General features: G+C 49.9%; 1 protein-coding gene across 9 annotated transcripts in view; it reads left to right on the top strand.

Moving 5' to 3' along the window:
* Positions 1–26,385, top strand: part of MSI2 (musashi RNA binding protein 2) — a 212,300-nt gene that overhangs the window by 167,721 nt on the left and 18,194 nt on the right. For 4 of the 9 annotated variants that reach the window (XM_065695193.1, XM_065695195.1, XM_065695192.1 and 1 more), the window contains 3 exons: positions 2,417–2,531; positions 8,137–8,211; positions 22,577–22,684. In XM_065695193.1, the coding sequence (XP_065551265.1) occupies positions 2,417–2,531; positions 8,137–8,211; positions 22,577–22,684 (298 nt within the window). Of the gene's footprint in view, positions 1–2,416; positions 2,532–8,136; positions 8,212–11,149; positions 12,315–22,576; positions 22,685–26,385 lie in introns of those variants that run through there. The other 5 variants (XM_065695196.1, XM_065695194.1, XM_065695197.1 and 2 more) reach the window with 3 other exon arrangements.

Raw genomic sequence — 26,385 nt, 5'->3', positions numbered from 1 at the left:
AGAAGCTAATTACTGGGTTATTGTTTCTGACGGTGCTAATCCAAACTTCATTTTCCTGTTAATTGTCAGTCGAGGCAGGCTGGGTTGTTTTTGTCATCCCGGCTGTCTGCAGCACGAGGTGTAACCAATGCTGCCGCGGCGCTCCGAGTGATGGCCGGCCCAGAAAGATGCAGTTGTGAAATGAAATGACACACTTGCAGTGCTGGAGAAATTAGATGGGCTACTCCTGTGAAATGACCCCCGGATCCCAAAGAAGTGGAGGACAGTTTGAGACAGTGTTGTGTTGGTGAGAGGAGCCTGGTGCTGGTGCTCAGCCTTTGAGCTTGTACGGCCCGGAGCTCTCGAGGTGGTTGATGGAAAGGGCTGTGGGGCTTTTGGGGGAGGCACACAGCCCGATTAGGCTGAAACTCAACTATCAGGGCTCAGGCTTAAGGCTCCCTGGGAAGCTCTGAAGGCTTCATCCCTATAGGACAGTGATGGAGCTGGGTGGTAAGCACACATATCCCGCACTGTCCTTGTCCCCATCCCTGCTCTGACAGCAGCACCTCCACATGCATCATTGCATGGAAGTTTCCTTTCCTTTTTTTTCCCTCTTTTCTCTTAATATTAGGGCTTAGGAACCCTGTGGGGCACCTTGGGGATCTCCATTGCACACTGAATAGCGTATCTGCATTGCCACGTGTCTGCAGGAATCTGTATATGTGTGTGTGTGTGTGCAGGGGATGGGGTGATGTGCAGGTTGGTGGCCTTGCCAGGAGGATGCATTGGTCCTCACCACAGCCCTTGCTGGGGTGTTTCTCTCCCAGAGGCCTTGCTACCCCAACAGCACTGAAGAGGAGGCAGAGGAAACCCTTGTCCCCCTCTGCTCTTATCCCACCGCCTTCTGCAAGGATCCAAACGCTTCTTGGCAGAGAAATAGCGGAAGAGGAACTCCAAAAGAATTTTGCTTCAAACTTCACTGGGTTGGGGCAGTTTGTGTGCAAGAAGAGTGTGTTTTGAGAGCATTGGCAGTGTCTGAGCATCGTAGCTTCAGGAAGTGTTGCAAGCAAGTAAAGTAAATGTGGTCTGTGGAGATGTGCAGTGGGGAGGGAGGAGTAGGTGGTTTTGTTTAAAATCCTCCCATTACAGGCAGTTAACCTTTATGTTACCTAAATGAAAATTGTATAAACCTGGAATTTCCACTGATCAGGTTGCCTAGGAACAGGCGGTTGGTTTTCATAAGACAATGAACACACCGTCACTGATCGGGCTATTAGGCACCTATTATCCTGCATCCCGGCTTTGCCTGGGGTGGTTGCCTGCTTGTGCGAGTGATGGAGGTGATAGAGGAGGCACAGAGAGCAGCCCCATTCCCAAGCCCTTGCCTGCGAGCTGGTGGTGATCCCACTCTGCTCCCACTCTGGCCAGGCAAGGCATGGGGGGGGTACCTAAATGTGCAGAGAGGGTTCAAGAACTGGTTGAAGAACAATGTCAGAGGCATAAGGCACAAACCTCTGCATTCAGGGTAAGACCCTTAACCTCAGAGCAGTAATTCTCATTGTGCCAACCATACAGATGGGGCAGGCAGCAGCTTGGAGATTCCCTGCATCCCGTGCAGGGCTGCCCTGTATGCCTGCGCATTTCCCTGTTGCTCAGAGCAAGGTTTAGAGCCATAGAAATGGGTTGGGATAACTGGTTAGTTCCAGAGCAGCTTGCTGGCACAGAGGCAGTCTGCTTGAGGGGCAGCTTGGTGGTGCCGGAGCTGGAAAACTGGGAAAGTGCTTTATTTCTCCCTTTCCCTACCCAAGGAAAGGCTGGGGACCATGACCTGGTGGGGTTGCTGGCTCCTGGGTGTCCTGGTGCTGGCTGGGCTGGACTGCTGTCTCTCCCAAGGCATTGGTGGAGACTTGCAATTGCTTTGAGTGGCATTAAGCAACTTCAGAAGGCAGCAGGAGTAAGTGGAAGTGAACGAATGCAGAGCATTTATTAATAGGGTTTACAGACATTTTCTGCTGGGTAGAAATATCGATTCTTTATTCCTATTTTAAAAGGAGCTTTTTGTAATGATCACCGAGAGTCATTTTCTGTTATCGATTGCAATAGAGCTGTGCTGGAGACCTCCCTCCATTCATTCCACTCCCGCGAGTACCATTGAGAGGGAACGCAGCCCAGGTTTTCCTTTCAGGAACTTCTTAAATCAGCACTTCTGTCATCTTTCCAGCGGGGTTTGCTCTGTGTGTTTAAAGAGACATACACGTTTGCTCTTTTAAATCCGTTTACGCTATTCTTAAAGTTCACCTTAGAGGGGGGAGGCGGTGTGGGGAGGCAGGTGCTAAAAATAAACCTCCCCCCCCACCCCCTTAAGTAGATCAGTTCTGCATTTGACATTTACATGGAATTCATTTGCATCTCATTTGTACATGTTTCTGCTCAATAGGTAGAATGTAAGAAAGCACAACCTAAAGAAGTGATGTTTCCGCCAGGGACGAGAGGAAGGGCACGTGGATTACCGTATACCATGGACGCTTTTATGCTAGGGATGGGAATGTTGGGTAAGTGCCGTGGCCACCACTCGTCTCCCGGAGCCAGCGGCTCCCGTGTTGCGTCTCTCCCTGCTTCCTGAACCCTTAAGCCATAGGGATGAGCAAATCCCTGCACCCGCATGTGTGCGGGTCTAGGACTTGGGTAGGGATGGAGTGGGGAGAATGATCCTGTCTGTGGTAAATGATTAACTCCCCCCCCCTCCTGGAATACAGAAATTTGCATTTAAATGGATGTTTTAAAGAGGCCGTTTTACTCTTCCTGGCAAAAATAGAATGATGAAAGACGCAGGGTGTTCATTCTGACTAAAAATGATCTCTCCCCTTCTTTAGAGGAATTGAGTCACACATTATTCCCCTTCTTTTAAAGGTATCTCTGACAGCTCAGCATAGATAATTGAAAATCCTGCCGGCTCCTCCATGGCCTGCAGGATGGGGAGAGCAGGGAGGAGCGCAACAGTGCAGGGCACAACAGTAATGACAAGTTTGAAGGCGATGGAATGGTGTTTCAGTCCAGAGTATTGTGTCCAGGAAATACTAATTAAATGGGATAAATGATATTTAATGGCAACGTTCTATTTGTGCACGAGGTCTGCTTAGTTACAATTGGTTCTCATTTGTTTCTGCCTAGATAGTCCTTCTTTCTTTATAACGTGACAACCTCTTGATGCTCGCTCCTCATATTTGCTAAGCCAAAATGCTGCTAATCCATTGCCAATGTACTTTCGTATAGCCCCACGCATTTTCAACCTCCTGCTCTGTTTGTATCACTGGACTTTCCTTTGGTTGTCACCCTCTGTTTCCATAAGGCATGCATGAACAAGAGGGTATCTGGAGGTGTTCGCAGGTAGAAATGAGCCTTTTCCAGGCTGGTGTCCCTCATATGTAGCCTCTCTGCGATGCTTTGAGGTTTCTGTCCTGGGTTTAGATGATCCCAGAAACTCAAGCATAAAAACCAGCCTTGAAAGCTGGTGCTTGGCTGTCCTGAGCTCTGCCAAGCAGGTTGAGATGAGCTGGCTGAGATGCCGGAGGATCCCAAAGCTTCTGGAGTGAGCATCAGGTCAGAGGAGACTGTTCTATGAGGATCAGGCTGTTACACGGAGACATCTGACTTCAGGCCCTGCTTGATTTGATAGGGAAAACTTCCCTGCCTTATTTGCTTTATCTCTGAATTAATAGTGCTTCTGTTCGCGTGGCTGGAACGATCCATTTCAGGGATGTGTAATTCAGTTATTTCCACTGATCATCTATTTCTCTGTCCCCACACTCCACCACCACCCTGCCCCATAGTGTTTGGAAATTGCATTTTATGGTTAAAATATTTATCTTGTCCTAGTCAATCTGTGATTTGGTGGCCTGTATGTTCCAGGGTGCTGGAGCATAGGCACTTCATTGCTCTTGTTTCTCTTTCTTTACCACTGGCGGTGCCTGAGGTTTGGGGTTGTGAAGGTGGTGGAGGAGAGAGCCCAGGTCACCTGGGCAGGTAGAAAGACCCAGGGCAGGATCCGTTACCCACACACCACGGGCAGAGCAGCCTCAACCCTTCTCCCTCCAGCCGGGCAAGGAGTGAATGGAGCCAGAGTCCACCCCAGTGACCTGAAGGGAGAATTCAGTGCTTGGGTGCAGTGTGATTCCCACCAGGATGGCGCACTGGAAAAAGATCATTTCAAGCCATAAGAAGCAAGGGAAGAAGCCCTCAGCGAGCAGATCTGCATCTGCACAGAGCCAGCAATTTGGGTGCCCCTTGGCAAATCCCTGTCCCATTGCAGTGGGGTGGGTGAGGTCACCCCAACCGACCCTGCTCCGGCCGGTCTCACAGCACACTGGTTAGATTGCAAACCAGGGTGACTTGCTCAGAATTAAGGATTGATTCATGTTGAAGGCCAGATGCTTCGTTATCTGCTCGAGCTGTTTTTTTCATCTTCCAAGTTCCTGCTTTGCTACAGTGGCACCGTGTTAAATAATTAAGTGCTGAACAAGGAAATCACAACACACAAAAGCAAAGCTGTCTGGATGGCCATTATAAAGCCCCATTTTCAAAGGCTGCCTCCAAGTGTTGGGAAGGGGGATGATGGGCAGCACCTCAGCAGGGAGCCTGAATTGCTCCTTCCCAAGCCCTGAAGCTGCTGGAGGTAGGGCCCCATCCCACAAGGAGAGGAGGGTAATTAACCCATCAAGTGATGAGATGCACAAAGTAATGTCCCGCCGGAGGCAGCGTCTGCAGTAGCCAAGGATCCCAGGAGGCCGGTGCCAGCCCTGCCCCATTCCTCCTTCGCTGGAGTGAAACAGAGCGACTGGGGCTGCTCTTGGAGGATTTTTATACCTGTTTCCAGAAGCCCTTGTTCAAGGTCACCTTCTCCAGATGCTGCTCATGGGCAGAGGAGGGAATGGCAGGAACGAACGCACAAGACAGCCCGAAGGAAAGAGCGGGGAGCAGCTCCCTCCGAAGCTATTAAGGAAGTTGGTCTTTTTCATTAATCACAGCCTCCCCGAGGAGCCTGCAGCAGCCGGGGTCTAAAGGTGCGTAGGCAGCCGCTTCTGTGATGATTTGGTTGATTGGAACAAAATTAAAGTGTTCTTCTGAAAGGATTTTCTGACTCGGAGAGCGTGGGCAGGCTCAGCCTTTTGCCGGGGCTGCTCCTGGCCTGTCTCAGGCTCTGTCTGCTGATGGGACGCGCACAGGCTCAGGGGAGACCAGCGCCATCCATTAGCCACTCTGCATAGAGAACAAGCTGGCGTGGGTTCAGTTCCAGGATCTCTGTCTCCCTGGCAGCCCACCCGGTTCGAAGAGCTGCTCCCCAGCGCCAGGGATGCTCCTGAAGAGGCCCCATATCCCCTCTCACAGGCGAAACACACATCTGCGGCTGAGTGGGGGATGTTCGGTGGTCCAGAAGCCTCACCTCTGTCACCCAAGGGCATGCAGGTGTCACTGCATTGCCCCACGGCTTTTTGCCCCTCCATTCAGGACTGAAAACTTGGAAAAAGAGAGAAGAGAAGGCAACTGAGGAGCAATGTTAATAGGAGTTGTCTCTGTCTCCCCTCCCATGTGAAGCAGCTCCCTGTGGGACATCACAGTTGCTGTTATGGGGTTCAGCTCTGGAGGCAGCTGAAGCACTGCTCAGGCTGAGCTGGGGCCCCACAGGACTCACTTCTTCTGGCAGTGGGCGTCTTGGACCTGCTGGTGTTTAATATTAAAGTCGGGCTCTTTTTAACTTGCAAACCCCTCCAGGGCCAGGAGCACTCGGCACATAAAGCTCACGCTCCCGGACAGCCGAAACAGCGTCCGTATGAACACCGGATTTCAGGTCTCTACCAGGCTCCTTCTATCACTGCTCAAGGCAGAGCAGGCTCTGCGTTACTGCACACAGTCTAGGTAGGCTGAACTCATGCATAAACGAAGCTCGTGCCCTTCAAAGAAAGTCATTCCTTTTTTCCACCAGGCTGTGTTTAACAGAGCAGCGGCTGCCTCTGAGGCAGGATTCGGGATGGGGAGCCCTTTGTCAGCACTGGATTCCTGGGGGCTGGCACAGCTCAATGACCCCCCCGAGCTCCCACAGCAGCACCTGCAAACACAGCCTCAGCCTTGCTCTTTAATTCCCGTGGAGCAGGAGGTGGGTCAGCTTTGGAGAGGGTGGGATAGACGGGAGTCAAAAGCCCAGCTCGGGTCTCCTGTTGTCCCAGGATCCTTACCCACCAAGAGCATGATGGGCTGATGGTCACCCAGCCTGCAGGGTGGGTGCATCGGACCTGCTGCCGCGGGGGTCAGAGGCAGGAGCTGGGTGGAAGTGGTGCTGGGAAAGCAGGTTTGGTTGTTGGTTGGAGTTGAGGAGGGTCTCACTTTGGAGGAGGTAATCCAGGCAAAACTTGGGCTTTTGGTGTAGCAACAAGGGATGATGAGGGATTGATCATTCCCCAGGACTACTGCAGCAGCTAAACTGCTCGGTGCCCAGTGCAGGAGGAGAATGGCGTCTAATGGGAGTGGTGGGTAGGTCAGCATGGCCATAATTTGGCTTGATGAAGCATCCACATGGGCATGGTGTTAATGCGCTATAGATATTCAGCCAGGCAATTTCCCCTGCGCGGCTCAGGCTTTGACTCGTTAGAGCAGAGCTGGGCACTGCAGCAGCAAATGAAGAGGAAAATTGAAGTAATGTTGTATTATAAATTTATGATTTCATCTGCCCGACCTCGAGCGCGCGGAGCGCTGGCGATGCAGGCGAGAGCCCCCCCAGGCAGCGCTGCCACCAGCATCCCGGCATGGATGCATCCTGCACCCCACCGCCGGCTCCTGAAGTTGGTTGGATCAGACCAAAACTTCGTGGTTTCCACTTGGAGAGGACAGAGGCGCTTTTGCTGGGGGAGCTCGCGGCGCTGTTAATGGCACTGCGTACTCAGCAAACAACGCGTTTATCGATATTGCTGGTTTTCAAAGAAAGAGGAGAAAAGATTTGTAAAGCTTAGCTCCGAAAGAGCTGATTTAATGACAGAGGTGATTAATTTCTAAGGGAATCCAGCTGTTGAGCTGTGAAATAAATAAGCAGGGGCTAAGCAGTGTGTACACAGCGCTGAAAGCCGCCGCGTGCTGTCCGGGATCGCGGGGCTGCTTTCCCCTGGCACTGCTTAATCCCATAATCAAAATTCATCCAAGCATTTTTATCTTCCGGTTTTAGGTTATGATTAATAGTACGTTGTATGTATGTATAAATCCCATCAGGAGCGGAGGGACTTGCAGCGGCAGAATAGCTGCGTGATGTATGAGTGTATTAAGGAAGAAATAAAAGCAGAGATAGGAGACCCCCCAGAAGAGCCACTCGGCTGCTTAACGTGTGCCTGGGCTCCAGTGGTTTGGGTTGGAAGGGACCTTAAAGCTCATCCAGTTCCCCACCGCAGACAGGGACACTTTCCACCAGAGCAGGTTGCTCCAAGCCCCGGCCAGCCTGGCCCTGATGCAGTAACTCGAGCATCTTTATTAACCACTATTCTCATGGTAAAGCTCGAAAGCTGCCCGAGGTTGGATGTGCTTCTGTGCCTATCCCAGAAGTTGCTCTCCAAAGCACTTCTCCTGGCTGGGTTTTACTTTCCTGAAAAATTAAAAGCTCTTTGACTGCCTGGCTCATTGCTGCGGCTGCCTCCAACTCTTGATGTGTTAACTGTTGTCCTTCACACTCCCGGGATAAAGAATTACTACTACCTTAATCTCCAACTGTCAATAGCTCTGAAGCAAAGTACATTCATTGTAAGCTCTCCAAATGTCAGAGCAAACCTGTGTTATGTGTTTAGCCTTAGCATTTGGCATTTACTCTTCCAGCTAACAAGTATGCACAGTCCTTGGACTTGAGATACCAAAGTGCATGTTAATTACCTGAGTGACAGGTCTCGTGCTCAGAGCCCAGCAGTTAGCGAGCAGGGAGGGCAGCCAGCTCCAGGGGTTTCTGTTCAAGATAATACCCAAACCTTTGGCAGCTTGGCATGAGCAGAATAAATCTTGGGGGTTGATAGGTTCCGTAGCATCGCCTCACCCATCCTCCATGTCACTGTGCACTGTATTTAACAACAAAACACCTGCACTAATCTTCAAACTTCTCTTTCTTTCTCTCTCTTTCTACATTTGATCAAGGTTACCCAAATTTCGTTGCAACGTATGGCCGAGGATATCCCGGATTTGCCCCCAGTTACAGCTATCAGTTCCCAGGTATGTACATTTCATTTCCAGATTCACTTTTTTCCCCTCTTTCCTTCCTTTTCTTCTTTTTCTCCTATCTTTTTAACTCCATAGCTGCAAGCTGAGACAGGCAAGCCTGCAGGGAGCATCTCACACACCAGCAGATCTTCTTGCTATTTTAAAATAGACATCTATATATACATCCTTTAAATCCATTTTTTGCTAACGTGTAAATTGGTACTGGTTATTTGAAAACAAACTTCTTAAAACATACAGCAACAGAGATAATTTAAGAGCTATTACCCTCCCTTTGATGGGTTTTTCCTTTCATGTATATTCTAGAGATACACGCACAGACTCACACACACAGTCCCATTCTGTCCTCTGGTAAGTGTGTCTTCATTACAAATGCAGTAAAGTCCAACCTTCCTGTGTTCTTTATCGATACCTCTGGTGTCCTTCACAGTTTCTAGCCGTGTGCTGATGGTTCAGTTTGGCTCTGGTTTGGTTTGCCCCTTTTCTTGATGTGGCTGCCAGCAGCCGCAGCAGTGGGACCAAACTGGGGCTGAGCACCCTCAAGGTGGGTGAGGATGTGGAGGGATGCTGGGCTCTACCCATGGCCCACTGGGGCGAAGATGCAGCCTTGTATTTTGCTGTGGGCAATTAGGATGAAACACTGTGTTGGAAGCATGCGTGTTATTTACATCCATCAGACAAGCAGTGTCCTTGAGACAGTAGTTTCTGGTTTTTGCAGGACTGATAACACCAAAGGGGGCAGTGCTGTTAGGATTGGGTTTTATTGCCATTTCCACTCACAAATGCTAGGGCTCTACTTAAAGCTCATCTGCCTCTTTCCCACCCATGCTACACCCTCCCAGTCGGAGCCGGCTACGAGACAAGCGGGTGGCAGAGGTCCAGGCTAGCAGGGTGCAGCGTTAGCTGAATTAAAGAGGAGGCTTCAGAAGGCATTCGCGTGTTGTCTCACACTTTCCTCCTCCTTCCCTTGTACCAGCTGATTCGTATGAAGACAGCTGAATTAGAGGCACCTTTGATAAGTTAAATGATGAAAATTGGCAGCTTTTAGGTGACTTTAATTATGAACATGTCTAAAATGAGCGTGTCTGTTGGCTGACAGCAGAGGCACCGTTTGACTCTAGCCCTCGTTTTAATAAGGGCCTTCTTTTCCAAATCAGGCCTTCCAGTTATTTGCTAGTTGCTTTCAGTCTCTTGCAGAGATTGGATAGGCAGGAGAAAACCGAAGTGGATTGTCAGCACTGAAAAGGAGGTGCACCCACCTGCAGGCACCAGTTGTGCCTTCGGGAGCAGGGCAGCCAAGGGGAGATGCTCAGAGTCCTCTGTTGCCTTGCTTGGATTTCCCTGCCCTGTTGCTCTGCCCATGTTGTTTGCTCCAGTCCCACTCCTATTCTTTATTCCTTAACGGCAGTCAGAGCCATTCATAGGATTGTTAGATGGCTTGGCCCAGGTGATGTGGGACTCTGGTCTCTAGAGCTGTGACCTGTCGGAGCAGTGCAGAGCACAGGAGCCTGGCCAGAGGCATAGTGCGAAGGGTTTGATGCGCATCAGCAGGATGGGGTGAGCTCACTGGAGCCAGGCGCTGGGAGGGAGGAATGCTGGCAGCAGAGAGCCCTGTGCCATGGGAGCACAGCCCAGGGTGCCCCGGGAGCAAGTCAGGAGCTGAGGATGGGGATGTGCCAGCATTTGCTGCTCACTCCTGCCATGGGAATGGCAGTGGAAGTGCCACTCGCATGGTTGTGTCGTGCTGTGTCCTAGCTGTCTGTGGGGCTCTGCCGCTCTCCTTTCACCCTTCTCTGCTGGAGGGAGCCATGTCCTGTGGAATCCGGCACCTACTCGTCCCCCAGACACCCATGGGAAGGAATGGAGTTGGTGTCATGTCTGACCGGCCATGGGGAAAGGCACTTAGTGCTACAGGATGAATAGCTTGAGCGTGCTTCCAGCATGTAGTCATCCACCTCCAAAGAGCCTGAACACCCCAACCCTTCCCTAACAGTGTTTTGGCACTTGCAGAGCTGCCCGTGGCACCCACAGTACAACTGTGGCTCAGGGTGTGAGATAGGAGCACATGTGAACCTGAGAGAAAGCTGTGTTTTCAGTGAGGGGTCTACCGAGATGCTCGGTGTCTGATAGGAAAAGAGAAATCCTTGGCTCTTCCTGCAGGAGCATCCCAGGCAGCCCCGCCTGCCCCCAGCTCCATGGTGCCTGACCAGCAGTGGGGTTGTGACTGTGCTGATGTGTGTGATAAGTGTAGATGTAGAAATAATGCATCTAAATACAGAGCTGTGTTCCTGAGGCTCATTACGGAGACCTGGCCGTGCTTTCTGCTGCAGTGCAGTTGTGGTGTGAGCCCTGTCCTGCTGCCGGTGCTGCAGTACACCAGCCTGGGCTGTCTGGGGGGGGTTCATTGTCCCTGGGGGGTGTCATCACAGAGCTGTGCCGGTGGCAGTCACCATCCCACAGGCTCCTCGCCTGCCACTGGGTGTTATTCCGGGTCCTCCTCGCGTTGTGCTGCCTGTTTACTTCATTAATAAAAGTCCCAAATGGAATGCCCGTCTGAATTGAGCTGTCCTGTTGGTGCTCACCACTGTCCCAGTGCAGCGAGGGTACAGATGTCATGATCCATCCATTTGCATTTCAATTTCCATACTGGAGCTGCTGGCAGGTCCCCTGGATGGGTCCAATCCCGCATCCTCCTCTGCTCCCTGTCCGCACGGGTGGGACACAGCAATCACTCTGACGACTGCTGTGTCTCTTCCCATCGTGGTGTTTTTCCTCTATAACTCAGTCCAAAGCCTTTTCTTTTCTTTTCTTTCTTTGTTTTTTAATGCAATCACTCCCTTTCTGTGCCTTTTTTTTTTTTTTTTTTTTTTAATTTCTGGGACTTATCTTTTCAGTTTAATCTATTAATTTCTGTTCTTATTTCACTTTGCAGACTATTTGCCGATTTCACAAGACATAATTTTTATCAACTAGTTCTTAAAGATGCATAACAAATTAATCGGGGTTTACTACAGTGCTAATGAGAGCGAGACAAAGCCTGGGTGGTCCATGTTTAATATCAATGTCCACTGAAAAATTGCTGCTCTTACTGGCTGGTTTGAATGACTGGACTCTTTAATTCTCTTTTTTAAAGGCTCCATATCCTCACTGCTTTGAGTTTGCTTTTTATTTCCTTTTTGGTTTTATTGGGGTTTTTTTTTCCTCTGCTTTGTGATGAGTTTTTAATGCCCACTTGGAATGTAACTCACAAGGATGGGGATCAGGGGCGTTACGAAGGCATGACTTCTCACAAACTTCTTAGAAGTGATTTTATCATGGAAGCAAAACATGATGATGGGGACAGAGACATTGAGCAGTAGCACAAATCATCACCAGCATCTCCTGTCACTAGGATCATTAGCAGCACAGGGTTTAATTGCTCAAAATGAGTGTCCTGTGCCTGCAGGTGTGGCCCTGTGGGTGCAGCAGACCCACATGTGGTTTCTCCTCTTCCATTCCCTTTGGTTGGTGGCTCGCTCTAGAGCTCTCATCATCATCATAGAATCATGGAATGGTTCGGGTTGGAAGGGACCTTAAAGCTCATCCAGTTCCAACCCCTGCCACGGGCAGGGACACCTTCCACTAGAGGAGGTTGCTAGCAGCCACCAGAACCGGGGCCTGGGGAGCTGCTGCCCTGTCCCATGCCTTGTCACCAGTGATGCTCTCACATTCTCTGTGTGGTTGCTTCTAATTCCAGCCTTTGCTTGCAAATCATGGGATGAGCTCTCCCCTGCCAGCTTCAGCTGTATCGCACCTCTTAATCTCCACTCAAATCTCAGAGGAGCTGCAAGCCCATGCGGCCATGGCTCCATCCATTGGCTTCATTAACAGGACCAGGTTCTGACTTCTGGGTAGCAAACACACATCTTATTTAAATGCTGGTTTTCTTGAAGTGTTTCCACCCATTTCATAAGTTTGTGAGAAGTAAATTGCATGCTTACAGTAGAACTGTAATGCATTTTAATGTTTGTTAATCCACTTGTTCAAAATGTCAGTGTCAAAGGCTCTACAATACACGGCTGTGCTGTTCATTTCATTAAAGATGCTTGATGTAATAATTGGGTAGTTTTCTTTTGACTTTCCTGCAGGCAATAGCATTTTTTCTTTAATCTGTATGGCTTCTTATTATTTTGTTTGGGTTTTTTTGCTATGAATTGCTTTGCTTTTGTGAACTTGTCCTGGTGTGCATGATTTGCAAACATTTCTGCTATTGTGAATTTTCTCATTTTTTGTAAATAGTCCATCTGTGCTTTTCTTTTTTTTTTTTTCCCCTTTTTTTTCCCCCTTTTTTTTTTTTCCTTTTTTTATGCCTTTTCTCCTGTAAGTACCTGAGGTAGAAAATGATAATAAATTGTTTACAACGGCTGTGCTGTGTTGCTGCTCTCTTAGCTTGCAGGTTTCATATATTGGTTTGGACGCACCAAATAACCAGTACCAATGACAGTTGAATAAAAGACTAAAACAACCATCACTCACAGTGTGTGACCCGGTGTTTGAAGAACCTGCAGATGAACAGTTACGTACGAGGTGTGTTTACAGCAAAAACCAAACCCAGTGCACTTGTAATTGGGGGAGAGGAGTGATGCTGGGTCACAGTTAAAGTGCTGCACCACTGCGGTCAGTGCAGACCGTGCCAGCGACAGAGGTGGGTTTAAGCATCAAACCCATAAGTGTATTAGAAACCCCTGTGGCCAGCCCTGCAGTACTAAAGGGCAGGAATCTGTTCCTGCTGTTTGGAAATTGAAAGGAAAATCGGGTGATTCCTGTCGCTGTGAGGGGCCCTGGCTGCAGCGGCAGCCGGGGTTCTCAGTTATCCCGTCTTCCATCGTTACCTGGATGTTCAGGGATTCTCAAAGCTATTTAGAAGCCTTCAGCTCAGGAATTTAATATTAGGGTGTTTTTAATTAAGGCTTTGTTTGCTTGTCTGTTTGTTAAAGCTGATTAAAACCTTTGTGTGTGGGGAGAGGTGGGAAAAACCAGATATTTCCACAAACTTCTCAGAGCTCGGGGAAATACACTTGGTTATTAATACTGGTCCTCCATAGTCTGCAGAGCCCAGCCTTGGGTCACGCTCCTGCAGTGCCTGGTGCTGTGAAAACAGCACAAGATCAGTTTGAAGTGGAAATTGATGGTTTTCGTTATTATAAGAGTGTTTAAGACCATCTTTCTGTTCATCTGTAGAGGTTAATTTGGTTTCTTTCCTGATAGCAGTCACAAACTGTTGACTTGTCAGCCATAGGGGCTGGCAGGAGGTGTTCTCGTGTGGAAGTTACTTGTGATGCTTGCCTCGTAGGTCTAATCATTATTTTCTGAGGGAGGAAAAGGAGCTGATACCAAAGACAAGGGTAATTATTACAGTAATGACATGCTTAAGGCTTCTTTTTCATGGTGACTGAGAAGAGGGGAGGTAAGGAAGTTCCTGTATCTGTTATGCAGGCCACCCAGCAGTAGGAGACCAGGCTCCTGCAGGTCTCACTCTTGGTTAGTAACCTCTTACAGGGAGTGAAGGGGGAATGGGAGGAACAGTTTGTAGCATCAGCATACTGCAGAGCTTACCATCCCCCCTGTGTCAGGTTGTGGTGGCACAGAGCAATGGCCACACTGAGGAGGTGCAGCTTTGCCTTGCTGAGTGTGGCCTGGCAGGGTCCAGGAGTTGGACCCCTTGGAAGGAGCATAAACCAGACCCCACACAGCACTTAGCTGTGATGCACCAGCCAAGGTCTGGCTCCCAGTGTGATGCACGTGGTGCCTCAATGACCCAGAGCCACATTCCCATGTGCAAAAGCACCCAGCTATCCACTCTGGTGATGTAAAGTGGTTTTAAAGCGGAGATGCTGCCTACACGTGGCTCCTTTGCCAGTAGGGAGTAATGAAGTCAGTATCAATAAGGGTCAGCTCTGTAAAGCACTCATTTAAAGCGCCATTACACAAGTCTAAGATTGTATAACATTTAGTAATGGGAGCAAAGTTTGTCTTGTCATGATACCTTAATGGTCAAAGTTAACATTAAGAAAGAAGGAGAAATTGCTGGCGGCTGCAAAATAGGAGGGAGAAATATAAAAGGTACTTTAAATTGCCTGTTCCATTGGTTAAGCCTTATAACAGTAAGAGATGTGGAGCAAAGCTGGGAATGTTTCTCACTCCTTTGTCTAATCATTAACTGCTTAAAATCTGCTCTGCCCATCCCTGTGCTGCATGCTTTCGTTTTTTTCCCCTTAAAATGTTTACTGCATCTGCATGGCATAAAAGTGCACTTACAAAGGGTATTTGAATCTGCTGGAACCACCTTAATCACCACTCTTCAACCTCTCCGTTTCAGCCTCCATCAGTGGAAACAAAGCCCATAGACTGGACCTGATTTAAAATTAGGATCTGGGGGGTTTTTTGCTGACAGAGGGCAGGCTGAAGAGGGACCATTCACTTTGCAGGTGCATCCCTGGAGTGAGGAGCAGCTGGAACCGCAGACAGCAAACTGAGAAATTAATATAGCAAACCCATCAATTCCAGCCAGAAGGCGCTTCTTCAAGTTCTGCTTAGGTGACAGAAGCTTTTGTTTTGACACAGGAAAAAATGGTACCTGGAGGTGTTCCCTGAGGCCGAGCAGAGTTTATGTGCTTTGCCTCTTGGGCATATTTTTCCTGGGAAGAGCTGCATTTTTGTAATGTAGAGAATTGAGTAAAATTCCTTTTTCATTTCCCGTTTTCCCCACCCCTTAAAATAGTCTCTGGATGTTAAATTGAAGGTGAGGTTTTCAAGGGATGAGCTGTTGATCCGAGTCAATGGTCTGGCTTCCACCCATTCTCATAGCAGCAGAGTGTGGCCAGTAACAAAGCTGCCTGTCCCCCTTTCCTGCCCTCTCTGCATGAGCAAGGCTGCTCTGGAGGTGTTCAAGGACCAAAGCTGCCCAGATCCTTCATTAGGTTTTCTCTACTGATACCTTGGGTGACTGCTTGAGCAATAAGAACATCTTGAACGTTGAACTTCAGTGCTGATTGTCCTGTTCTTAACTGCTCACTGGTCCCTGCATGGAGTTTGGGACAGGCTTTAAAACTTCAGGGTCATTGCCCTGAAAACGGGTGATCATAAAGGGAGAGGGAGGAGAGAAGAGGAATAAAAGCCCCCAGACCTGCCCTTCTCTCAGGAGCTCTTTGCATTTTGGGGTGATGCTGCAGCAACAGAATTCCTGAGTGATGGTTCCTGCTGTGAACAGGCCCCAGCTGCAGCAACTGGGAAGTGTAACGAGACTGGTTAGTCACAAGAGCAAGGAGGCATAATGCAGACACACATGTATGCAGGAAAACATGGATAAACCCTATAGAAAGAACATGATCTGGTAATGCCTGTTCTGCTGTAAGGGATTCCACGTGCCTGAGCTAGCCAGAAGCACAATGGCTAGCTGCTTTTACACCTTATGTCTCTGTAGGTACACTTTTTAACCGTAAAGCTGGAGGTTGCAGAGAACTTAAGGTGATTCCTGTCCTTAAAGCACAAAAACATTGAAATGTGAATGTTTTTCAAGCACACTTGGTAGGATTTCAAGCTGATAATTAAGCTTCCAAGTCCTCCTTTGCCCAGAGGCAGTAATATGTACTCGCTGCAGTGATGCCCTGAAGGTTTCTGGCCTCAGCATCACAATCCTCTCCCCTGACCTTTTTCCTGACGTGGATTAGGAAATCCCCCGGGACAGTTCCTCCAGCGAGGCAGTGGGAAGCTCCCTGTCTGCCAGCAATGGCTGTTGCTGCAGCATCTCTCTGAGAGGAGCGTTCACCTGCGACTTCGACTCGCATAGGTTGTGGAGAGTCTCCTACCTCTGATAAGCTTGTCCTCTGATTAATTCTCTTCTCTTTTCCATACTTGCCTCTTGTCTGCATTGAATTTTTCCACCTTCAGCCTCCAGACATTAGTTCTTCCTATGCCTTTGCTCATCATCAACGATCTGTCTTTTAATAATACTTACCCAGTTTAGGTCATTCATAAAAATTTAACCGAGCAGTTTAACCAAACAGCTCATTTTCTGTGCCATCGAAGCAACTGAAATGAAGCTTGAAGCAAATCAGTGCCACTTTGCTGAACTTTATACATATTCCTTCACGCGGTTCCATCTAACCTGCCCTTGTTCGTTCAGCAGCAGGTGGCTGAAATGCAGAGCTGCTGCGCTGCCTGGCAGCCCGGGTGCAGTGAATTCACAGGTATTCCTCCCCCTGCAGCGGTCCTTTCATTTATCCTTACCTGGTTTATTAAAAGTCAGTAGCAAATGTTTGGCTTTGGGCTTTCAAATGAGAAATGCTTTCATCGGCGCGCTCAACTTGGTATTAAACAGAATTGCTTTCAGGAGGCGGTTTGGTTCAGCTTCTCTTCCACCCACATCGGCTGCATTCGCTTCAAGCTCATAATTCTCGGTGTTTCACCAGGGACTAAATTAGGGAGAATCCAGATTACGTATTGAGTTTGACTGGTGGGAGGCATCGTTTTCATAGGACACATCGCAGAAGCCTGGCAAATGCCTTGAAGCTGCTCTAGGATGGGAGCAGTTTCTAAGTAGAGTAAATAAACTCCATCAGCTCCCAGCTTTGGCTTTTTGGTTTGCGGTTGTTGGAATAGTTTTCTTAGAATAAGCTGTTTGCTTTTGAGAAGTTTCCCAGTTTTCTGCACGGTGAAATAGCCTCAAAAGGGCTATTGCACTTGAAACAACACAGAATGATAATTTGGAGACAAACAAGGCTTTGTCTCACTGATGCATAAAGTAATTACTGGGCAAAAGTGCATCATTCTCATTTTAAAACCCGCGGCCTGAGAGTGGTAACAGCTGAAAAATGGGTCATTTGCTGTACATGAAGTGGAAGTGCCCACGTTGAAATGAACTCTATTTGGGGTTTATTGTTTGGTTGAAATTCCAAAGCAGAGATCTTTGCTCATAATAACATCCATCTGCAAACATGCATCCGGTGTGGAGCGCGTTCCAGTGGCTGACGTGGGGAATTCGACGGAGTCTTGCCACGCACGGTACATTTTAAGCAGGAGATGATTGTGCCTTGGCTAGCTGCAGTGAGCTGCTTAATGAGGCTTCCATTATGCGTGATGGGCTGTAGCTGAAGTGCGCTAATTTTCTGACCTGGTGAAATAGATTTTAATAAGCTTGATGTAACACAGCGTATAAAGACAAAGGGAAACACTTAATGGGGCTGTCACAAGCAGGGGCTCTGGGTGGGCTTGGAGGTGCTAAAAGTGTTAATAGAATTGATCAAAAGCTTAGGAAAGCAATTCTCATTGCCACGGAGCTCTGCCCTGCGCCTCGCCTCGTCCCTTCTGCTTGCTGTCGTGTGGATGCCGCTATCCCACTGCTTTAAAGACAGACCAGGTGGGAAACACGAGACGTTCCAAGCAGGGCTTGGAACTGCCTCCGCGTTCCATTCCTACAGCAAGAGCTGTGGGAGAGCTTAGGGAGAGTCTTCAATCAAATCGCAAAGAGTTAATTGCTACTAAACTGTGATAATGAATCGCGAATGATTTGGTAGAATCCCGATCTTTCATCAATTCTCGCTAAACCTTGATTTCTCTGGGCGTATTCTTCTCTAAACATTGAGCGTTTAATCTAAGGCTTCAAATGGGAGCAGGGTTTTTTTCTTTCTCATCCTTGTTTCCTTATAGAAGGTTGGGGGGAGTCTGAGACAGAGAGGCCTGCAAGATGAAGGGCTTGAACATAAAGGGATTGTTTTGGGACGGAGCTTTCCCTCTCGCGTGCTCACCATTAAAGGCTACATTCTGTCCGGTAAATTGGACCCACGCCTGCCTGCCTCCCAAAAAAAAGCCACCAGGCTCTTCTGCTTCATGGGTTTGAGTCGTGGATACTTTTGAAACGAAGCCTAAAGATCCTACAAAGAGGATAACGCTGCCTAATGGAAAGAATAATGCAAGCGAGAACCCATTTGAAATGACAGCTGTGAGCCTCGCAAAGCTTTTCGGTGCTGATCAAAGCTGCTGGTAACCGTGTTTGAAAAGAGGGGATCCGTTTCCCCCTCTCCTTTTCCCACTCAACCTGCAGATGAGTTTATATTCCAGACTTTGCACTTTTCCCCTGGCAGATCAGGTGAACCTCCTAAGGGATGGGTGTTCGGATCAGCACACTGGGGAGCACCACTGGGGCCAAGTGGTTTGGGAGGGGGGGGTACAGCCTCAGAGCTCCATCCCATGTGCATAGGGCACCCCAAGACCCCCCCAGGGAGACGTGGTGCTTCTGCCGGTGCGTGCGGGTACCGCGAGCACTCCATGAACACAGAGGGAGCATTCTGCTTGCGGGGCGCAGTTTTAGGGGGCCCTTTATGTTATTCTCCGTGCGTGCCCCATCATTTGCGGGGGTTTCTGGAGTCTGGTGGTGATTTGAGCATCTCAGCTGCTGGGTTTATTCTCGCTTCAAATCCCTGTGCTTATTGCTGGAGTATAAAGAGATGCCCTTGTGTGCCCCAAGTGCTTTTGCCGTTACAAGCAGAGAAAAGTCTTTGTGTGATGTTTTTTGAGCTAAGAACTAATTTCATCGTCTCTGTGACTACTTTTTGGTTTGATTCCTGTGGTCTGGCTGTTTGTAGAGGACGGGATATTGTGTCCTTTTTGGGGATGCAAGACATTTGGAGTCTTCAGGGGCTGAGCAGAGCAGGTCTGAAGGAGTCAGTGATTGCTCATAGGAAAGCCAGGGCTGCACACGAGTCCTGGCAGCATGCCTGGAGTTAAGGGGTTTCCAGTGGCCTTGGAGCCAGCTTCAGGCTGGGATGAAGGAGAAATCGGTGGTTTGGGAAGGAGGCGATCCCACCGGAGCAGGAGGGAGCGTGTCCTTCCCCAGGAGCCCTTGATCCCCTCGAGTCCCCTGTGGGCACTGTCCCTCCTCAGGCGCTGTGGCTCCCACCAGCTCTGTTCACAAAGCCTTGGAAAATCCATGAAATCCCAGGCTCCTGGTGTTGTCTCCTGGGTAATGCCAAGTGCAGGACTGAGCAGCCGGCCCACATCCAGCCCTGCTCTGGGCTGACCCTCAGTCCCACTCCTCCAGGCTCTTGTGCCTTGGGGAGAGCAGCTTGCTTGCAGGCAGCCATTGACTAAATCTGTCACCTTAGGGCAGAGCACTTCAAGCAGTGGGTCCGTCTGCCCTGGCACAAAGCTGCCTCCGTTCAAGTGGAGCTGTTGGTGCAGGGAGCTGCAGGATTCATCTGTGAAAAATGGAACTCCGGACACTGGCTCCAGCTCACTGGGAGCAAAGCGAGAGCATGGAATCGGTGTGAATCCTCAGGGCTGCCCTGGGCAGTGTGCGAGCCCATTGCAGTACATTTAGTGTAAGATGCCTTCTAATTGCGATGCCCAAAGTGGGCACTTTCGTCCTGTTGAGCAGCTTTGGTACCTGGCTTTCTCTAGGCGGTTGTAAGCAGCGGATACACAAAGGACAGGGATCATTACAGCGGGAATGGGAGTGCTTTAAACAGGCACCAAATGAATTGATCTCTGCTTTTGATTTCCCAGTTGACTTCAGAGAGCAGAGGGCCAGGGGAGGGCACTGTGCAGGCACACAGCCTTGCCCAAGCATCACTGTGGTCTGGGGGGCCAGAAATGGGTGCTGTGGACAAGCAGGTTCCTTGTGGGGGCTGGCAGCCAGCAAAAGTGCTTGCTGATGCTTTCCTCTTCACCAAAGAGCTGCGGAGAGCTCAGCCCTGAGACGTTCATCCCATGGGATGAGCACAGGCGGAAGGGTGGTAGAGGCAGGAGCTCTTGGAGCCCACAGAACAGGTTCAGTGTTAATTGTACTGTCACTGTGGAGCCATCCTTTGAAGTCTTTGCTGGCCTGGAAGTTTATAAACAATGGGAGGCAATAATCCAGTGTGACCAAAGTGCTTAAACAGGGCCCTAGGGCTGGCAGGAGGGGAATTACAGAGATTAGTGCTGGCGCTCGAGACCAGAACCTGCGAGCATCCCTGCCTGCCCGCGCATGGCTTTCTCAAGTCGTTTTGCTTCTTTGTGCCTGGTTTGATCCCGTTTGCGACGCGGGGACAGCGTCAGCTGCTGATCTCTGCTGCGAGGCTCAGGAGCAAACGGCACAGAAGTTAGCGCAGTCGTGAGCAGCATTAGTGCGAACGAGCCGATCAATGCAGTGCCTGGCAAATGTCATTCCAGTGGTGGGGATTGGTTGCTTTCAGTACCTTGGGTTGATTTCGGGATCCTCCAGTGATGGAGCCAGCCTGGGAGTCTGTATTGGTGAGCAGGGTTTGCCCCTGATAACCAGTCCTGGTTCCATCTCCCGCTGTGGCTCTGCCCTGCTGCCAACTGCAGCGTTCCCGGGCAGCGCACAAGCAGCCCATCACACTTGAGTTGTTTGGAATGCCATGTCCTGGAGATGCTTTTATCTCAGAACCGGGATAATGGCTTTCTTTGGGGTGGAGGGATTAATTTTTCACACATCTGTCCCCTGGAATGCAGTAACAGAGCCTTTGTTCGGGCTCTTTCTGTCGAGTGCCTTCTCCACCCTTGTTATTTCATCGTTCTTTTGCATGGCAAAACTTTTTGTCCTGCATTTCAAATAGATACTGAGCGTCCCTGGCACTCGAACAAGAGAAACAAACTTCCCAGCCCCACTTTTTGTGCTGTTTGCGGGGGATGCTGGGTGATTCGACGGGGATTTGATTGGTTTTGGCAGAGGCGTTTTATTCCATGGAAAATCCGCTGCTCCTCTGATCCCTTATGGACGGTTTAGGGAGCCCCTGGAGTCTCCAAATGCGATTTGCTGGGGGCCAGCTGGTGCTGGACGTGCCATGGGAACGCTGAGGACACTGCTCTTGGGACATGGGCAGGGAGTGGAGGAGCTGGGGATGGTGCCAGCTCTGCTCCTGCTTACCCACAGCAGGAGGGCTCGGGGCCTGGCCTGGGTATGGCTCTGCATGGAAACAAAGACCCAGAGCCTCAGCCCTTGTCCTGCAGATGCTTTCCTGCTGTTTGGAGGTTGGTTGGACTCTAACACTGAAGTCTTCTCACTCCGGCATATCACAGCTCCAGCCCTAAATGTATGTTGGGGGTCCCAACCAGGGTTGGTGGCTGCATCACCAGCAAGGAGGAGTTTAGCGCTTAGGTATTGGGTTATAATAGTCCCCTGTCTGGATGCGCTTCCTCCTGCATCCCACTCCACACAGCATAAAACCAAACAGATGCCCACTGCCATGAAGGGATGGGATTTGCTCTGTGTTTCATGGGCTCTGCACACAGGGAACAGCAGCCAGGGGTAGCAGAGTCTACACTTACCTCTACTGTTTTCTTTCCCCCTGCAGCCCTATTACCATATTTAAATGCAAGTATGTCTGGTTTTAATTGCTGTTTTCAGTAGCTTCACGTCACTGTAGCCTAGTTGTTCTCTGCTCCTTTCTTTCCTCCTGGTAGATTGCCAGTAGTTGAGGTGATGGTGCTAGAGGCAGCGGGGCTTGTAGTCCGCTTCATGGGTCTTCTCTGTCGCCTCAGCTGTTCCTCTGTGGTCCTGCAGCATCGCAAAGCAGCTGTGATCAAAGTCCTGGAGCCCTCTCAAGGGGCAGCTCCGTGGTGGTCACTACCCCCAGGGTTCTCCTATTGGGAGCAGTCAGAGCTCCCCAGAGACCAGGAACCACCGAGGGTTCGGTTGCGATGCAGCAAGGGGGCTTTGGGGTTCTTGCTGGCCACTGGACCTTATTGCCCTCCTAAAATGCCCATGTTTGAAGTCCGAGCCTCTGGCAGACCTTTGAACATTGATGAAGTAAAGAACCTAAACCTGCACTCTCGCTAGCAGCATTTCATTCCAATGTAAGGGCTCGGGCCCCTGTAGCAGGGCGTGTGCCTTAGAGCGCCTTGATCCGCGGCTGTTTTGCTTTCGAGAGCTTTTCCCTTTCTCTCTTTTCTGTTTTAAATTACATTCCAGTGATTCTTTTTTGCTTGATCCCAGCAAATCTGTGATCTCGACATGAGGGCCTCCTCGTATTTTCCATTAGTGCTCTGTCTGTAGATCAGCATGTTATTATCACCTGCAAATAAGCAAAGAGGAGAATTCCCTGCTGTTTTGGGAAGCATCTGACCCCAGCCAGTCGAGAGCCTGGGGATGTAAGCCGTGTGCCGTGGCCAGGCATGGCCAACACAGTCCTCTCTGCCAAGGGCATTTGGGCCACCTTTGTGCCGGCAGAGACCACTGGCAGTGGGCACGTGGTGATGGCTCCACTGGTGGCATGGAGAGCCGGGATGGCAACCTGCGGGAGCGCCGCTCCGTGCCCCGCACTGACTCGCGGTACCCGCTGGCTTCTGTCTTTACCCTTCTCCTTCTCTCCACGGCCAGGTTTTCCGGCAGCGGCCTATGGACCAGTAGCAGCGGCAGCCGTGGCGGCAGCAAGAGGATCAGGTAGGGGGGCCCGTGGAAGAGCAAACCCTCAGAGTGCAGGGTCAGGTAAAAGCTCTGTCGGTATTCTGTGTGGCTGCAGCTCTCCATCATTTCTCTGATTTCTTCCTCACACTTATCCCGGGGACCTGAAAACAAACGATCAGAAACTAAAAATCCTAGAAAAGCATTAAATCAATCAATCCCAATCCAACCCCAAACTACAAGCAGAGGCCATGGAGCACCTTGCAGGAGATTGGCATCAGAACTGCCAAACCCGGGGTAGATATTCTGATTTGTTTCTTTCTTTATTCCTTTATTACGTTGGTTTCTTTGTTTCTTTGGTTTAAATTCGAGGTTATAAGAGACACCCCCCCCCCCCCCAAAAAAAGAAAAAAAGATTAATTTGTGGTTTTGAAGAAAAGCTTTGGTTCCTCATGGAAAGCTGGTGCTGGGCTGAGGTGGTGGCAGTGGCACTGGGTGCTCCCAGCACGCCCGGAGCTGCTCTCGCCTCCTCCACCGTGGCCAATGTGAGGGGTCCATGTCCCCCTGGGGTCAGTGCCTTCTCCTGGCACGGGGCGATCACAGCGGCTGGCATTGGCCACCCCTGTGTGTTCAGACCCAGCCTGCCTTCACGAGGAGCATCAGAGCTTTCCTTCCTGCCCTGCTGAAAACCTTTACTTTTTTCCCTTTAAGGGAAATGAATGAATCATTGCCAATTTATGACCTCAGGTTTGAAATTCAGCTCAACCAGTGAATTCTAGCGCTTTGCTCAGGTGGTGAAGTGTTCAATGCAGCCGTCAGTGAGCTGCCGGCCTCAGCTCAGCCGTGCCTGGCTCGTGGCTCTGGCAGCGGCTCTGCAGCTCACTCATGGCACAGTCCTGCAGCGGGGGCTCCGCGGAGGCTTTTCCGGCATTCCCGGTGGATAAACCCGGCTCTTCCCGAAAAGCTCCGACCGAACCGCTGCAGGAGGGGTTGCGAGGAGGGCGCAGGTGTGTCTCGAGTGCGAGCCTGATGCCATGGAGGCCAAAGAAAGACACCAGGAGAACTCCGTTCCATGCAAACTGGCACTGCTTGCAGGCTACAAAGGATTATCTGTACCAGTTTCATCTTGTGGCATGTAGAGAGCGCCTAAGGGGTGACTTGCCAGACTGGTTGTGGGCATTCCCCATCTCCCGGCTTCAACTCCTGCCCCTTTGTGGAGGGGAGAAAAAACCAAACCCAAAGAAAACAAAGACAAAAAGAGATTGATTTTCCATGCGATTTCAGGAAAACAGACTTCATCGTTTCTGCCTCTTCCCCATGTTTTGCCCTTCAGCTTTTGTTTTACGTGCAAACAGAGCTGGTGAGTTGCCCCTTAGCAAGGCACAGAGGGTTTGGCTGGATTAACGTTGCTTCCCTGATGATTATTCCTTTTCTTTTTAATCGGAGTGCTTTTGGTGCCCATTACAACTGAACTGAGCATTGATCAATTCTGTGCCTGAAAATCATTTGTCTTTAATTTGAGTGTCTTTTGGTTTTCCTTCTGTTGGGTTTCCTGGTTTTGGTTTGGTTTCTTTTCGGTTTTTGTTCTTTTTTTTTCTTTTCATTTGAACTTGCAATACGAAACTAAACCTAACCCTAAATTAACAGCACCCTTTCTGGCAAGTTTAAAGAGCAGTATGGTGTTTGGAAATGTCCTTCAAAATTGCCTGTGTGCACTAAACTGGCAAAACCGAATCAAAATGAGCCCCCATCCCGTCCCCAGCCCTGAGAGCTCAAGGAGAAGACGGGTTTGTCACTGGCCCGGTTCACATTGGCAGCGGCACGTGCCCTGGGAGCAGTGATGTGTCACGTAGAGTCATTTCCATCCAAAGCCAGTTTTTTGGAAGGGACATCCTGGGTTCGCCACTTCCATCCAGCAATGGTAGTGAATTGTATTCAGGAGCAGTCGAGAGCAACCGATCTTGTGCTGCAGTGTATGGGCCCGATTCATTACAAGAAAAATGGTTGGGGTTTGGGGTTTTTTCCTTCTTTTTCTTGGGTTTCTTTTTCCTTTGCAAATTTGCACAGCCCTCCTTCACGCGTGCCTAATCCGAAAGCACGGTTGGCCCATACTGGCTCCTTTCTGCCAGGAAATGGAAAAGAGCTGGAAAACATCCAGGCAGGAGCATCCCACCGGCCCTCTGCTCACTGGGCAGTGCTTTGCTGAGAGGTCCCCATTGCTGCTGCCCCTTCTTGCAGCACTCCGGCCCCATCAGCTCACTCCAAATTGACCTCCTCTGCTCTCTGGCCCCATCCTGCTGGCTCTTCCCCACCTTCTTGGTGTCACTGCCAGCACGGTGGGCACTGACCGCCTTGTTTCTCCCTGGGGTGTTATTCCTCCTCTTAGGAAGCCATCCAGCGAAAGGAGCCCACCCAGGGGCAGTTACCTGCACGGGGGCATCTTCCCTGCTCTCACCCCTTCTTTTCCTATTGCAGCATGTGAGGATGCAGTCACCAGTTTACCGTGCTAGATAAGCAAGTTCTTTGATCTATCACAGCTGTGCTCTGCTGCAGCCAGCAGAAAGGGACATTTCCCCTTAACTCGTGTTCAGTGCCACTCATAAATTCAGGTCTAGCCAAGCTGCTCACGTGCTGGCAGGGTGAACGCAGCGATGCTTCTTATAAATCACATCCCCAATCGACATCCCAGTGACAGGGCGAGAGCTGAGGTCCCTCGGGCAGACAGAGGGGTCTGGCCACATCCATTCACGCCGGGTGGGATTGTGCTGCCGAATCCCTCGGCTCCTTGTGACAACCTCATCCATTCTTGTATTTTTTTTTAATGAATTGGGACCTGAGCCATGGAAAATGAGCAAACTCGAAAGCCCGAATGTGCAAACTCCTCCTAAACAACTTCACTATCAGCGTCACGTTTCGTTTGCATTCACCTGACATGGTTTACGTGTAAAACATTCTTGTCTTGTAAATAAATGCAGCCATGCGGGAGGGGGGGCACACACATTTTTGACATGCATTTGACATGGGAGGGATTCATTTGGCAGGAGAGCGAGACAAGGAAAATTTGCCAGGAGAGGGGTTTCATTCCTTCCTCTGTGGTTCATTGACAAGTCTGAGATTGTTCCAGTTTCCCAGCCTGTTGCCACCAACTATTCCTGAGCCCTGGAGGCAAAACCCATAAGGCCATCCATAATCCAGCCCAATTCCCACTGCTTGGCACCAGGAGGAGCAGCACAGGCTGCCACGGGCGCACTTTGCCCACCGAGGTGGCTGGTGGCACACAGAGGTGGGACAAAGCGGTGCCACGGCACCAAGAGCTGCTCCCCGCTACCCCAACCCCTGGCACATCTGGATTTTGGGCGCCAGTCCCCGGCTTGCCAGTGCTGCCTTTGAGCCCTGCGCCCTGACAACCCCTTACTGTACTTTATACTTGCCAGCTATAACAAATCTCGTAACGTGAGCTACTGACCTTGATGGTGAGTGTGAGCAGTTATGTTTTTGTTGTTTTCTCTCTTGCTTGGTTGGGGCTGCTGTGAGAGAGGGTGTCTCTGAGGCATACTTTCCGGCCTCTCTTACACTCGGACGTGCACACCTCCTCTCAAACACTCTTCTGAGCGCTCTCAGCGGGAAGGTTTGTCCACACCTATTAATCCTCTCTCAGTGTCCAGCTTCTTGTTAGTAGCAGCTGGTTGCATGTTTTTTGCTTGTTCGGACGAAACGGTTCAAGAAACGACTCATACCAACTCTTGAGAAATGTCTCTATTTTTTTGTACACTTTCTTTCTTTTG

This window comes from Lathamus discolor, chromosome 14 (genome assembly GCF_037157495.1).
Source record: "Lathamus discolor isolate bLatDis1 chromosome 14, bLatDis1.hap1, whole genome shotgun sequence".
In the NCBI taxonomy this organism is placed as follows: Eukaryota; Metazoa; Chordata; class Aves; order Psittaciformes; family Psittacidae; genus Lathamus; species Lathamus discolor.
This window is presented reverse-complemented; position numbering and strand designations above follow the sequence as displayed.